This window comes from Heliconius melpomene, chromosome 16 (genome assembly GCF_056956725.1).
Source record: "Heliconius melpomene rosina isolate 202511_hmr_F chromosome 16, ASM5695672v1, whole genome shotgun sequence".
Classification (NCBI taxonomy): domain Eukaryota; kingdom Metazoa; phylum Arthropoda; class Insecta; order Lepidoptera; family Nymphalidae; genus Heliconius; species Heliconius melpomene.
This window is the reverse complement of record NC_140404.1, coordinates 2,471,735-2,487,642: the sequence shown is the minus strand read 5'-3', so window position 1 is coordinate 2,487,642 and position 15,908 is coordinate 2,471,735. Positions and strand designations below refer to the sequence as shown.

Below are 15,908 nucleotides of genomic sequence, written 5' to 3'. Positions count from 1 at the left end.
TGCCCGCTTGAACTACACAAATATCTAATATAGTTATTATTTTAAAGAAAATATCCATAGCCAAGGTCCAAAAACTTATTATATATTAAAATATAATATAAATATTATTTTAGTGACATTTGTAATTATGTACTGGTCATTATCATATCGACTTATTATCACAATCATTAATTCACTAATTATCATTTATTATAATACTATTTAATATCGATTATTAATAACCTAAAAAAATATATAGTATTTTTTAGATTATTAATACATATACAAATAACTATATTTTCATATAATTGTCATACTCATTGGGTATCTAGCTTTATAGCGATATATATCTGAATATAATACAGTATAGATGTTAAAAATAGGCATGTGTTTAATTCATAGAATCTTGGCCGTCTTGGCGTCAGTAGTTCAGTTTAGACTTCAGTGTGGTAGATTGTATCGGTAGCGTCGCTTGTCTCGTTTTTATTACAGTTTGTTTATTGTTTACTTTTAAAAGCTGTTTGTTTTAGTGTTTTTTTTTTATTTTAACATTAATTATTTCGTTTAAACGTGGTAGTGAAGCTCTGGTGAGTCCAAAAATGTTATTTGTTGATTAAACTTCAAGGAATGTTACGAAATTAATAGTTCATTTTAACAATGAATTAAAATCAATGCGTATTATGTTAATTTTCTATACGATATTTATTCATCGGTATTTGGTTATAGCCTAGTCGATCAATTGTGAACAATGAAAAATACTTAAGTTGATATTTCTTTTTTTTTTATTCCAGAGATATTATGTTTTAATATTTTATCATGAGTACATACTTAAAGTTAGTTATTTACTATACATTTTTGTTGAGTAATAAAGAAAGAATGGAAAATGAGTTATCTCTCTCCGCTATGCTATCCTCCTCTGCTATAATATAGAATATTTGTTCCTCCTGGAACCTGGAACTGTTCCTATAATGATTTTATACTGTTTTGAAATCTTGGCAAAACAACTAAACTGTGGCATGTGAAAGTAGGCGTTCTTTTTAAATTAGTTAGTTAATCAGAATATTATTGAAAAATATCGATGGAAAGTGGGGAACGGAGTGTCTAAACACTAGGTTCCCTCTGCCTGTCCTGCTGAGTGCGGGATACAGCGTGAAGCTGATTTATTTATTTTTTATCATAATAGTTTTTGTTATTACTAACAATGTTTGTACGTGAAAGATTATTATGTATAGAGACGTTTATTGCATACAAGGACATTGCATACTAGTTATTTAATTCATCACTGTCATCTTTTTTTTAATTTGCTGAGAACATAAATAGAGAGGCCAGTCGTGGCTTAGGGGCACAAGCATGTTCCTGTAACGCGACGGTTGTGGGTTCGATCCCCACTCGAGGAAGTGAAATATTTATTTACGTTTATATTTCCATTTCTTCGCTCTAGTGTCGAGGCAAAGCGCGACGTTGAATTCTGCCACTCAACACGCAATGCCTCCAGAATTCGGCAGAAAGTGGGGATGAGAGTGTCTTAACACTAGTTTCCCTCTGCCTACCATGCTGTGTGCGGGATACAGTGTGAAGCTGATTGATTGTTTACATAATATAGTTTTTAAATTGTTCGAAGGAAGAATATGTTTTAAATGTTTCCCCTTTATGAGCAACCCGTACATTCGACTTTAATACATGCTAAGGTCTTTTAATAGTTTACCGTAGAAACCATCCTTAAAAATGATTTAAGATATTGTTAGTAGACGGGGACATTAAAGTAAATTTGTGTTCAAATCCGTTGTTACTTATTATAAAACCTTAATATTTGACATCGTTTGTAAGAAATTTACGCTTATTACGTTTAATATTTAAAAACCCATTGATAATCCATAAAAATCATATATATATCTGTGCGTATCTATATGTTTAAATATTTGCGATGCATTCTTAAGTGAACATAATCCCTAGATGAGTCATCGAGTTTCAGTTGATAATACGATTGTGTGAGACCTACATTTGTATTTTACCTATATTAAACTTATCTCGACAATTCAATATAAAATATATCATTGTGTTAGCGGTAGTATTCATTATGAGTTTATAGTAAAAATGTGAATATGATTAATTAGAATGAAACGAAATGTGTAAGTTGTGTATTTAAATAAAGAGAAGTTGTTATGATATTATTAATATATAATAATGTTAGCGGTAGTATTCATTATGAGTTTATAGTAAAAATGTGAATATGATTAATTAGAATGAAACGAAATGTGTAAGTTGTGTATTTAAATAAAGAGAAGTTGTTATGATATTATTATGACTGAAGATAAAAATATAAATGAAGTACTTCACATTTACACATTTCGTTTCATTCTAGTTAATCATATTCACATTTTTACTATAAACTCATAATGAATACTACCGCTAACATTTGTATATTAAATAAATCATCTAGTCAAGAGAGGCCAGGCGAGGAGAAGAGGCACAAGAGTGCCACCGATTCCTTTCTATCGTAAGTATCTTTAATTTGCAAATTTACAATACAGCCTCAAAGAAATTTCTTTCGCAATTTTCTTATTGATTTGACAATTGCCAAAACAAAATCGTTGTTAGACAACGATTTTGTTGCTTTTTTTGGACAGTTAACTACTCCATTTTCTCGTGCATCTCGCTCATAAGTTGCTTACTCCGAGTATAAGTGATAAAAGTAATTTTTTTGCGCAATTTTAAACAATTTTTAGAAGATGTAAAAAATATCATCTTTTCAAAAGTATATAAACTGTAATTATATAACTGAGAAAATTATTCGATGCACCTGCAAGGTTCGTGGAAAACATGTGTCCTTGGCTGACGCTGGTGATAACATACCATGCTACAACGTGACAAAGCCAAATTAAAATATAAAAATATTCTTCCCTATAAAATCTAAACGCATATTAAAAATACGTAACTGTGCATAGTTTATATTAATTTTATTTACGCCCTTTGTGAACTCTCCACCGCTCTGGCGGCGCCCCGCCCTGCTGCGTCAGGTGTGGTGTCTAACATAACCGCTTTTATGATTTAAATTTTCCACTATGAATAATTTCTACTCGCTTTTCCTAGATGAAAATGGCATGGAATAACATTTTCATCAAACCCCACACAAATTTATCCCTTAAATTATCTTCTTTAGCCCCCTTTAATACTAAAATATCTTGAACTACTTTTAGTTCTGCCACATAGTCTTACTCTGCACCTCTCCGCTATTACGAGGGCTTAGGTTGTAGATGTTCTTGTAGGCCTGTAGGGGGTTCATACCTTGAGAATTCTTTAACGCTAAACTCGATAAAAATTGGTAATTATATGTCTTCCTTACTATTATTAGCAACTAACTTTCTATATATGCTAAATATTCCCGGTTTTTAAATAGAATTTTTGAATTTTACTGAACGACCTGGGTCCTTGGTAGTTACACTTAACCCGTTTGTCCACATCGCTAGTAAAGAAAAGACAAGCTTCCTATAATAAGCCTATTTATTACAGGTTTAAAAATCAATACCAATAACGTGCACAATGTAATGTAGAAACTTTCTTTAAACAAAGAAATATATAATGTTTATTGTGCACTAGTAATAAAAATTAAAACAATAACAGTGGTAAATTTTAATATAAAAAATGGCTTAAAAATCTACGATATCATAAATCACACATTGATTATGTAATTTAATCTACAGCTAAATTTAATTGCAATATTTATCAGAAAAATGGTATATAAACACAGTTAGGTGTAATGTAAATAAAAGATAACCAGACCTTGTAGATAACGGCAGCAATTATGATATGAGACTTTTTTTTCACATATTACACGCAATTTAAATTAAGGAATACATAAAATTCGATCAGGGGACGTTGATTATTCTTTGGTCCTTCTCCATTTGGCGGAATGATTATATTTAAATTATTTTTAATTCTCGGATCTGGTATAGTTATAATAAAACCGTTTAAAAAAACAGAGTGCCTTGACACTTAAGTGTTAGAGAAGAATAGAGCGTCTTAATACTAGGGTAAACTAAAATTCGTTGCCTCTTCACTCTAAATAAGCGAAAACACAAAACAAATATATTAAGACAATACCTTTATATTATTAAAAATATATTTATATCCTTAATGAAGGAAGTTACAACTATTTACAAAAAGATCGATTCTTTTTCCCGCATAGCAGGGTCGGCAGAGAGAACCTAGTGTTTAACGCCACGTTTGGCGTGGAACTTCACCACTCACTAGTCAATAACTTACTGTCCTTTTTCAAACCCCCCCAAAAGTCAAAACCCCCTATTCGGGGACTCCCCGAATGCTCTGTAACAATTGACTTAACGACCAATGAAAATGAGACCTTTACTAAGTAAAGAATGAAGATTAAGAAGTAAAAAATCGAAACCAAAATCAGACAATTATAATAACTATTAGTACCGGTTCTGATATTAGTGTCAGTTTAATAAATAACCGCAGTAAACTATCTTTATTTTTTTTATCAATATTAAAAAATAATTTAAAACACGTTATTTAAATACAAACTTCCTCATTCCATTAAATCGGTATTAAATAGTCGTAAAAAATCATTTAGCTATAATTCATTTAATATAATTACATTTCGAACGAGTTTTGCTGTCGCGTAATGTAAAATGTTATTATAAAAAATATCGATACGAACAAAAGAAGAAGAAAAATAATTTCATGTTCCTATTTATATTACAAAAAATCGAGATAGACCATCGTTGCGGCAACTTAATATGAATTTTAATATTATTTTAATATAGTTTTACGCTTTTTACAACATATATCTATATATATAAAATCGAAAGGTCACTCACTCATCACGAAATCTCAGAAACTACGTGTGCTAGGAATCTGAAATTTTGCATAGGAGTTACTTATAGGACGTAGGTGCTCGCTAAGACGGGAATTTGTAATATTCGACTTCTAAGGGGATGTTTTTGGGGTTGAAAGTTTGTATGAAACTTCTTTACTACAAATGCTAGGAGTCTCAAATTTTGCATGGACGTCACTTATAGGACGTAAGTACACACGGAGACGCGAATTTACAATATTCCAATCCTAAAGGGTTGTTTTTAGGGTTGATAGTTTGTATGAAACTTCGTCACTATAAGTGCTAGGAGTCTCAAATTTTCTATGGACGTTACTTATAGGACGTTAGTACACACGGAGACGCGAATTTCCAATATTCCACTCCTAAAGGGTTGTTTTTAGGGTTGATAGTTTGTATGAAACTTCGTCACTATAAGTGCTAGGAGTCTCAAATTTTCTATGGACGTTACTTATAAGACGTTAGTACACACGGAGACGCGAATTTACAATATTCCAATCCTAAAGGGTTGTTTTTAGGGTTGATAGTTTGTATGAAACTTCGTCACTATAAGTGCTAGGAGTCTCAAATTTTCTATGGACGTTACTTATAAGACGTTAGTACACACGGAGACGGGAATTTCCAATATTCCACCCCTAAAGGGTTGTTTTTAGGGTTGATAGTTTGTATGAAACTTCGTCACTATAAGTGCTAGGAGTCTCAAATTTTCTATGGACGTTACTTATAGGACGTTAGTACACACGGAGACGCGAATTTCCAATATTCCACTCCTAAAGGGTTGTTTTTAGGGTTGATAGTTTGTATGAAACTTCGTCACTATAAGTGCTAGGAGTCTCAAATTTTCTATGGACGTTACTTATAAGACGTTAGTACACACGGAGACGCGAATTTACAATATTCCACTCCTAAAGGGTTGTTTTTAGGGTTGATAGTTTGTATGAAACTTCGTCACTATAAGTGCTAGGAGTCTCAAATTTTCTATGGACGTTACTTATAAGACGTTAGTACACACGGAGACGCGAATTTACAATATTCCACTCCTAAAGGGTTGTTTTTAGGGTTGATAGTTTGTATGAAACTTCGTCACTATAAGTGCTAGGAGTCTCAAATTTTCTATGGACGTTACTTATAAGACGTTAGTACACACGGAGACGCGAATTTACAATATTCCACTCCTAAAGGGTTGTTTTTAGGGTTGATAGTTTGTATGAAACTTCGTCACTATAAGTGCTAGGAGTCTCAAATTTTCTATGGACGTTACTTATAGGACGTTAGTACACACGGAGACGCGAATTTCCAATATTCCACTCCTAAAGGGTTGTTTTTAGGGTTGATAGTTTGTATGAAACTTCGTCACTATAAGTGCTAGGAGTCTCAAATTTTCTATGGACGTTACTTATAAGACGTTAGTACACACGGAGACGCGAATTTACAATATTCCAATCCTAAAGGGTTGTTTTTAGGGTTGATAGTTTGTATGAAACTTCGTCACTATAAGTGCTAGGAGTCTCAAATTTTCTATGGACGTTACTTATAAGACGTTAGTACACACGGAGACGCGAATTTACAATATTCCAATCCTAAAGGGTTGTTTTTAGGGTTGATAGTTTGTATGAAACTTCGTCACTATAAGTGCTAGGAGTCTCAAATTTTCTATGGACGTTACTTATAGGACGTTAGTACACACGGAGACGCGAATTTACAATATTCCAATCCTAAAGGGTTGTTTTTAGGGTTGATAGTTTGTATGAAACTTCGTCACTATAAGTGCTAGGAGTCTTAAATTTTCTATGGACGTCACTTATAGGACGCAAGTACACACGAAGACGGGAATTTCCAATATTCCACCCCTAAAGGGTTGTTTTTAGGGTTGGTAGTTTGCATGAAACTTCGTTACTATAAGTGCTAGGGGTCTCAAATTTTGCATGAGCGTTACTTATAGGAAGTAGTTGTTAACTAAGACGAGATTTTGCTAAATTTGATACCTAAGCATGTAGTTTTGGGGTTGATATTGTATATGCAATTTCGTAATGACAAGTGCTGGTCAAAAGTCTCAAATTTTACATACGAATTATTTTAGTGTCTACGTTCTACCCTAGATGGGATTTTGAAACAAGTTTTTTTTTCGAAATTCGACCCCTAAGGATGTGTTTTTCGGGATATAAGTTATAACATCTATTAACTATATAATGTATTTCATATTCTACACATAATTAAAGGATATAAAAGCGAAATCTGCACATGAAAAGTATAGGCCTTCGTGGCGCAGGGGCAGCAGGGTGTGGGTTCGATTTCCACTCGAGGTAATGCATTATTGTACATTAATATTTTTTATTTCTTCGCTCTAGCAGCAATTCAAAAGCTGGCGTGAAGTTTGGCCACCCAACACGCAATGCCTCGAAAAATTTAGTGAAAAGTGGGGAAAGGAGTGTCTCAACGTTAGGTTCCCTTTGCCTATACTCTGTGCGGGATACAGCGTGAAGCTGAAAAAAGAAAGATAAAGAGGCCAGTCGTGGTGCAGAAGCACAAAAGTGTTATAGTAAATGCGAGTGGTTGTAGTTTTTCTGTCTACTCGACGAAATGAAATATTCATTTAAATTTATATTTTAATTTTTTCGCTCCGGTGCCGAGGCAAAGCGTGACGTTGAGTTCCACCACTTAATACGCAATGAATGAAGAAATCGGCGGAAAATGTGGAACGGAGTATCTTAGCTCTAGATTCCTTCTGCCCACCCCACTGTGCGCTGGATGCAGCGTGAAGTTGATTATAAAGCTATAAAAACTTAAGAATTAGGTCCATTAATATATCGATAATATAGGCTTAAAATTACTTAATTAATTAATTTTTGTCTCCGATCGCGAATCATGCAAAAATGGTATGATGGATGCTGGCAAAACCAAAGTGTCAAGCCTTTTACAGAATATTGGATGCTCACCGATTCAAATGGCTCTAAGTTGTATGCAAACATATGGTTCCAAATGATACTCGGGTGCATGCCTCGAGATGTACAGTACTTCATTTGAGGTCGATCTTGGGATCTTTACATTACCAATCGGTATTTTGACGTAAAGTAATGTCTCGCTCTGCCGGTGACTCCCAGTGTCTTTGATGCTCTTGCTTTCCGTATGATCGCGATATTAACTGATAGTTACTCGAAACGTTAAAGCCCAACATGTTGATACTGGGAGTATATGAAAATATTTTTTTTTTGTTTAAATTAATAATGCTCTATAACAAAAAATTACATAAAAATGATAAGAGCCCTATCAGGAATGAATCCCTGTCAAGGCCAGTTATTTCATCTTTAAGTCTGTTTATGCAATTGTATATTATATGAATAGTTCAAATTAATACTTATATTTGTTTTTAACATATAGTGAAAGTAAAAGAAAGTAAAAAAAAACTAACCATATTGCAAAGCGCTCTAATCGTATCTTAATCCCTAATCGTTAATATATGTATTTACAAAAAAATACTTATAACCGATATTAAATCTTAGGTAATGTAGGTTGCATTCTTTTAAATCATTAAAAAATCTTATAACAATTATGCTAATATGGTACCAAAGTTATTGAAATATTCATATTAGAAATAACTAAGTGCGCTGCAAACATGAAATATTAGAACATAAAGTAATTCAGTATATTGAATAAATAATTATGTAGTTCAAGCGGGCGAAGCCGCTGGCGGTTGCTAGTAAGGTATATAGGAAGTAAGTGTTAAGACACTCTTTGAGATAGAAGCGACAGCCATACTTAGATACAATCAGAAGCTGCCTCTTTGCGCCACTACAGACTCTCCTTTTTATTCATAAGTGATACATTTTATTAGGTATATATTAAAAATATTTTTTTTCCATAGAAATAAAAAATGGTTTCAAAACTACTGAAAACTGCAAATAGAACTTTGAATGTTTTTCAAAAAGGCTCAAGAACAAGTGTCCAACATGTAAGAAGTAACAGCGCATGGACACAGGAAGGAATAATTAAGTCCCCATATAAGAGTGTGGAAATCCCTAATTACAATTTGAATGAGTTTATTTGGCAGAATTTGGACAAATGGCCTACGAAGACAATGGCGGTATGTAATTTTGTTTAGTTTCACGCTGTTAAACTGGACCCAGGGTTAAAACACACCATTCTCTACTAATTGGGGAAGTCCCCAATTTTCAAAACAAATAGAGAATGGAGACTTTAATGATATATAATTTTACCGTTTGCTTGCTAACGTGGAAAAAATATATTCAAGGTTTGTGCTGACACTGGCAGAGAATACACTTACGAGCAAGCATTCAATCTGTCAAATAATTACGCTGCAAACCTTCGGAAGAAATTTAAAATAAAAGAAGGTGATACTGTGATGATAATGCTACCAAACATACCAGAGTTCCCATTAGTCGCTTTGGGTATTTTGGGAGCTGGTGGTGTGATCAGTACTATAAATCCGGTGTATACAGCACGTGAGTTTTGTTTGATTATAATTAATCATGTCTATAAGAAAAAATAAAAATAATTTGTTTTCTCTTGTTTTCTCAAATATCCGTATTTATTTTATGATATAGGTACTAATACTGATAAAATTAATAAAAATAATTGATAAAAAAGGATAAAGAGATGGTTTGATAGTGACCCATATTAAAAATATTTTCAGATGAAGTACAACGTCAGCTATTAATGTCAGATGCAAAAATTATAGTCACCTTACCTGAAATAGTTAATGTTGTGAAAGAAGCTTTGAACATTGCTAAACTACACATACCTATTATAGCTGTAAAAACAAATAATAATTCTATACCTGAAGGAACCATTGCATTTCACGAACTCATTGAAGATTCAAATGTGGACAAGTCATGTCTAAAGGAAGTAAGAACTGAACAAAATGATATATGCTTCCTGCCATATTCCAGCGGTACCACTGGGTTGCCGAAAGGTGTAGAGTTGACACATAGAGGCATCGTAGCTAATTGTTTACAGATTAATGAGCCATCAATAAAAGCTGATGAGGAGACTTCAGGTAGGTAGAATTCCTGCTTTTCATTTTGGAGTCGATTTTGAACCTAGCAGGCCTCATGGACAGTTTAAAACTGGATTGGTTTCAGCGAATCACCAAGATACAGTCATGGCAGTTCTTCCATTCTTTCATATATACGGAGCGGCCGTATTAATGTTCCATAAGATGTCACGAGGAATCAAACTGGTGACCCTAAGCAAATTACAACCTGAAAATTACTTGAAAGCTCTAGAAGAGCAAAAAGTAAATATTTTGTTCGTCGCACCGCCATTAGGTAAAATATTATAAACAATTCAAATATTATAAATTGAAATTGGATATCATTTATTATGTGGTAACAAAAATATAACAATAATAATATTGTTGCCAACGTAGAAAAAAGATTATTTTTGTTTTTTTTTTTAAGTTTTTTTATGAAATAGATAAGGCAAACGAGCGTACGTTAAACTATGTTTTTTGTACATAAAAGAATACATTTTATGCGTAGATATGTAAAAGTTTTTTATAATCTAACAATATTATCAACTGTGTTTGTTTTTCTAACGTTTTTTATCAGATTTTTTGCGTCTCAGTTATCATTAGTTATAGATACATAATACAAAACATGGACTTTGTGTCGTAATCTCAAGGTGACATAATCGTAGACAATTATTTTCGCATTGTAAATTTCGAAATTCTATCATCTATGTGTAAAAAAATTAAAAGTATTTTTTTGATGCGGATGTGGTAGATAATCTTTTATTATATTTTATTATTTTATAAATATAAATATTAACCAAAAACTAGCAATAAAAAAGCGAAAATGAAAGAGAGAGAAAGAATTCGCTTGGAATGCTTCTCCACTTTCACTTCACTACCGTTCTCCACTTTCGGCCGTATTCTGGAGGCATTGCGTGTCGAGTGGCGGAACTCTTAGCGCCGCGCTTTGCCTCGTGACCAGAGCGAAGAAATGCAAATATTAAATATATAAATTCTGCGAGTGGGAATCGAATTCATAACCCGTTTCCACAATTCTTTGTACACAGTTTTATTAATGACAAATCACCCGATGGCATCACCCAAACTCTATCAATATCTGGAACACGTGATCAATGGCGCCGCAGCTATAGCTTCATCTGATGCCGAAAAGTTTCTCAGTAAAGTTCAGGTGCTTTTCACTTTTTACTTGCTATTTAATTAAATAAAAAACGCGTTGCTGAGTTCCGCCACTCAACACGCAATGTCTCCAAAATTCGGCGGAAAATGGGCGGAGTGTCTCAATATTATGCTCCCTCTACCTTCTAAAAAATATAATTACTCTTACATAAAATTTTAAGTCCTATTATGTTTTTTATTTACATATATAAATTATGGTTAATGATTTAACAATTTTTTTATCAAAATTTTAAGAAACAAGACGAGTAATTACAGTATAATTTTGTCCCATGACAAGCCCATTCATAAGGTTTTTTTAATGAGTACCTATTGTAGTAGAAGTACAGTATATTTAAAAATATTAATAAAAACATATTAAAAAATATTTTAATTTCAGCGTAAAATTCGCTTTGGACAAGGATATGGTATGACTGAAACAAGTCCAGTTCTAGCCATGGCCTCCAGAACTCTGGAAGATTACAATTCTGTCGGATTTCCAATTCCTAACACGGACTTCATGATTATTAATGAGGATTTAAAACCTGTAGGACCTAATGAAGTAAGTTTAACTTATAAACAGGGGTAACAGAAGTGTCTTAATGGGAACATAATGTCGTAACACTACATTGTCAGGTTCCCGATGCCTACCCTGTGCGTTACAGAATAAAACTACAAGAAAAAATCTTATATCGTTGTGCTAGTGGCCTTTTCAGAACATTAATAACTTTTAATGCGATATAGTAGTTCTTGAGATAAGCGCGTACAAAGAAACAAATTCTTCTACTTTATAATATTAATATAGTACCTAATATATCTAAATGTCGCTGACATCTAAAAATAAATAACATGAATAATTTCGCATTTTCTCAATATTGTGGCCATAATTTTATTTTTCTTTCGACTTAGGTAACCTTGCTAGAAATTACTGTTATTTATCTAAGTGAGATAATAAATCGTTGCCATTGCGTGCAGTTAGATACTTTCGATTTGCGTGATGATTATAATCATGTAAAAATGAGAGATATTTGAGCCAATTACAGACATCGTCTTACACTCAATGGTTGTGGATTTGGGAAAGTGGAGAATGGAGTGTGGTGACACTAGGTTCTCTGTACCACAATAATTCAGAATAAAACGTGCAGGTGTATTAGTGAATATTGAATAGAGTGCATACCATTTATATTGTAACTCATATGATTATGGCACTTAACTAAAACCTTATTTTAGATATTAGATTCTTTTGAAGAAAATATTCTATTTCTTAAATTTAATCGTTTACAGATGGGTGAAATTCTCGTAAGAGGTCCACAAGTAATGCGCGGTTACAGAAATAACCCGGAGGCCAACGCTGAAGTCCTGATTAAAGGCGGTTGGTTCAGAACCGGAGACTTGGGTGTTGCTGACGAGAGTGGATGCCTACAAATACGAGACAGATTAAAAGAATTAATCAAAGTAAGTAGACGAGGTCGTGGATTCGGTCCCAACTCGAGGGAATAAATTATTATTTATTAATATTTTTATTTCTTTGCTCTGGCACCAATGCAAAAAAACGGAGTGTCTTAACACTATATTCAATCTGCCTACTCTGTGCGGGATACAGCGTGCTAATTGCTATTGTAAGTAAATAGTATATATAGTAAGAAGAATTAGTATTATACTTGAAAAAATATATATATCTTTTTACTAAGGGAAATATTAAAAAAACTCTTAGTCATCTTATTTGAATGTATTGTGTAAAAAGTGCAAGTTGTTGATATAAATTCCGTTATGTTAACATTTCTGTACTAAATTTACATATAAATGTTATCTTTACATTGTGAATAATATTATTAATTAATACAAGACAAAAGGGAAGTCAATTTAATGATAACGAACATAAATTAATCAACACTAATTGTGAAACTGATTTTTTTTTATTTTACGCTATATCCTCACATTAAGACACTTCCTTTCTCCTCTTTCCGCCGAATTCTGAAAGCAATGCGTGTTGAGTGGCGGAACTCAACGCTGATGTTGATGAAGTTTAATAAGTATTTTCTAATTATGATTTCTAAGTAAATTTTTATATATTATTTACATTCTATATACAGGTTAAAGGTTTTCAAGTGGCTCCTGCCGAATTAGAGGCAGTTTTGCGAGAGCATCCCTCTGTGGCCGACGCAGCAGTCGTCGGCGTACCACATGCGACCAAGGGCGAAACTCCCAAAGCCTTTGTAGTATTAAAACCTGGACTAAACGCTAGTGTTAAAGATATATGTAGTTTTGTTAGTAATAAAGTAGCGTCGTACAAACATATCGACGATCTAGTCATATTAGATGGTATACCTAGGAATCCATCTGGTAAAGTTTTAAGAAAAGATTTGAAAGCTAAATATTGTTAATATTTCTAGATCAATATAATAAGAATAATTATGTAAATAATTTATATTATGTATATTAAAATATTTTTCATACTCAAGTTAATATAGTTATAACTTTTTGAAAGTAATAAGTTCTTACGTTACATTTTATTTTATAAATTCAACGAGACGACAAATGTTAAAATGTCTCATGAATTTTAAAACATACTTTTTATCACATTACTTACAGTTTTTTTTTCAAGTTTTTATTTTATTTAAATAACTGTGAAAAATAACATTTATGAGAGTTTCCTAAAATCTTTTTGTATGTAATAACATGATACATACAAAATTATTTGAAAAAAAAAACAATGACTGTATAATAATGAGACTATATACGTTTATACGTACGTATACGTTTTAAAGAAAATCTAATTGTTGTGTTTACTAAATTTACAATATAATTTTTTAAATATATATTTTTTATAAGGCTAAGGTAATTAATTATAATTTTGAAAAAAATATATACATACATATACATAAAAATATAGTATATTTGATTTTTAAGGCAACTATCGTAGTTATATTTTTTGTGCGGCCAAACGAATGTATTGTTATTATTATAACTAATGTATTTTTTTTTATTTAAAAAAGTAATATATTTTTTTATTTACCTTATTTTTTATATTTTTTTATTAATGTAATTCTTTTATTATTCTTACTCATATTTGTCTTCGTAATTTCGAAATCAGTATAAAAAAATATTTTGATGCAAAGAAATTTATAGACTGTATTGTTAATTATTTTTATTGTAAGAATGTGAGGCTGTGTATTTTATAAATTAAATAAAATAAAATATAAAATAACTCTCCGTCGTCGTTTTATTTAGAGGTATGCGACAGCTGTTTTTTTTTTCACATTCAAAATAGGTAGAGAAACTACATATTTTTCGCATTCCACCCGAGTTTGAGGCATTGTGTCATGATGATGGCATGAGCCATTCAGTGATGGAATGGATTCCCTGCATAAGCGTGAATAAAAAAAAACTAAAATTCTTTGTATTTGCTAAAAGTAATCTGAAAATCTCTTTATTCTGTAGCTTTGCGTGAATGTTTATTTTTGGCTGGCGTTTTTTTGCTTGGCGTTATCTGAGACAACAAGAGTGAATTACTCTTTGATATGTACCTACTGTTTTAAATCTCTCGCGGCGCAAAGATATACCCTGAGATCCGGCCGTTGAATCCTGCATATACGAGTTTTCTTAATTAAACCCATATTAATGAATAATACATGATTAGTAGAACAGATTACACCTGGGTTGCCTGGAAGAATCCTGCCGCATTCACCTTTAATTACATTTTTTCGTAACTCGTTTTTGGAGAAAATTGCACCTATACGTTTTTTATATGAATCGCACATCATTTGAAAGATAATCGCATAAGGAATTGGAAAATTAAGGGTTGCCAGCTCTCAGTCTGCCGCAAGTCTAGGGTTGCCTGGTTTAAAGATGTCACTAAATGTTAATAATTTGCACTCATGTGTTTTTTTAATGAATTATATATCAAATTAAAGCTTTTTTTTTCTGAACACTATAAAACAGGGTTGCCTGGAAAATTCCTGCCGCAAACAGGGGTTGCCAGCGTTTGAAATATTTTATTCCAGTTCCGTTTGACTATGAGAATAGACGATGAAATGCGCGGTCTACCTTATGTTTTAAAGTAAAATATTATATAATAGAAGGTCAATCTTAAAATCAATGTTTATTCTAATTGTTCACCTGTTAAATGATGATTTTAATCATATTAGGTACACGCAGAAAACTATTTAAAGATCATAGGGCAGAAGAAATCATCCTTATTGTTCAAGTAAAATAATGAATCTATAATATTGAGTCTTTGCAAAATCTATTTTCTAAGTACTAATATTTATTTATTAATTTAAATAACCCTTTTAAAACAACTAAATTATCTAATTAAGTAAATGTTTATAAATATCGATCTTCTATAAACTATTAATATTAATACCTTATATTAACTATTAATACCTTATGTATTGAGTAAAATTATTGAGGGTTAAAATCTTGTTAAAGCAAAATATTACTATTAAATAAGTAATACTGTCCCAGTCTCGATCGCTTCTCTTAAGAAAGCGCGTTGTATATTCTCTATAATTTAAAATTCTGAGAAATGGGGAACGAAGTGGTATGTAACTAGATTGTCACATTTAAAATAAGTACAAATTACATTTAAAGAATAAACGTTCCACGGTGATAATACTTTTTACAAGGAGTGGAGGAGGATATTACTTTTTACCCTTTCTACTAGGGCCAACCAACCTATCTCCACCTTACAGTCCGGTAACGCACCGGTGGCATCTCTGGTGTTACACGGGGTCCTGGGCGGCGGTGATCACTTACCATCAGGTGACCGTATGCCGTATGCTTATTTATTACTTATACTTATATGATAAATAATCGTTAACATAAAAATTACTGCTAGATATCCTCATAGTAAAATGGAAACGGAAGCGAGTTTTTTGCCCAGAATTATTGTATAATCATGATATTATTGTATGCTAGAGTCCGCTCTACCGA

At 32.2% G+C, this 15,908-nt stretch overlaps 1 protein-coding gene across 2 annotated transcripts; it reads left to right on the top strand.

Moving 5' to 3' along the window:
* The first annotated feature begins 404 nt into the window (after positions 1 to 404).
* Positions 405 to 14,184, top strand: LOC146530678 (uncharacterized). 2 transcript variants are annotated; one of them, XM_085199109.1, is made up of 10 exons: positions 405 to 566; positions 2,420 to 2,476; positions 8,694 to 8,912; positions 9,081 to 9,291; positions 9,483 to 9,845; positions 9,931 to 10,116; positions 10,868 to 10,989; positions 11,374 to 11,535; positions 12,258 to 12,428; positions 13,067 to 14,184. In XM_085199109.1, exons 3-10 carry the CDS (start codon positions 8,703 to 8,705, stop codon positions 13,355 to 13,357), a joined length of 1,716 nt encoding a protein of 571 aa, XP_085055235.1. In that variant the 5' UTR covers positions 405 to 566; positions 2,420 to 2,476; positions 8,694 to 8,702; the 3' UTR covers positions 13,358 to 14,184. The 2 variants fall into 2 exon arrangements, with proteins under 2 accessions (XP_085055235.1, XP_085055234.1); XM_085199108.1 differs by lacking the exon at positions 2,420 to 2,476.
* The last annotated feature ends 1,724 nt before the right edge of the window (positions 14,185 to 15,908 follow it).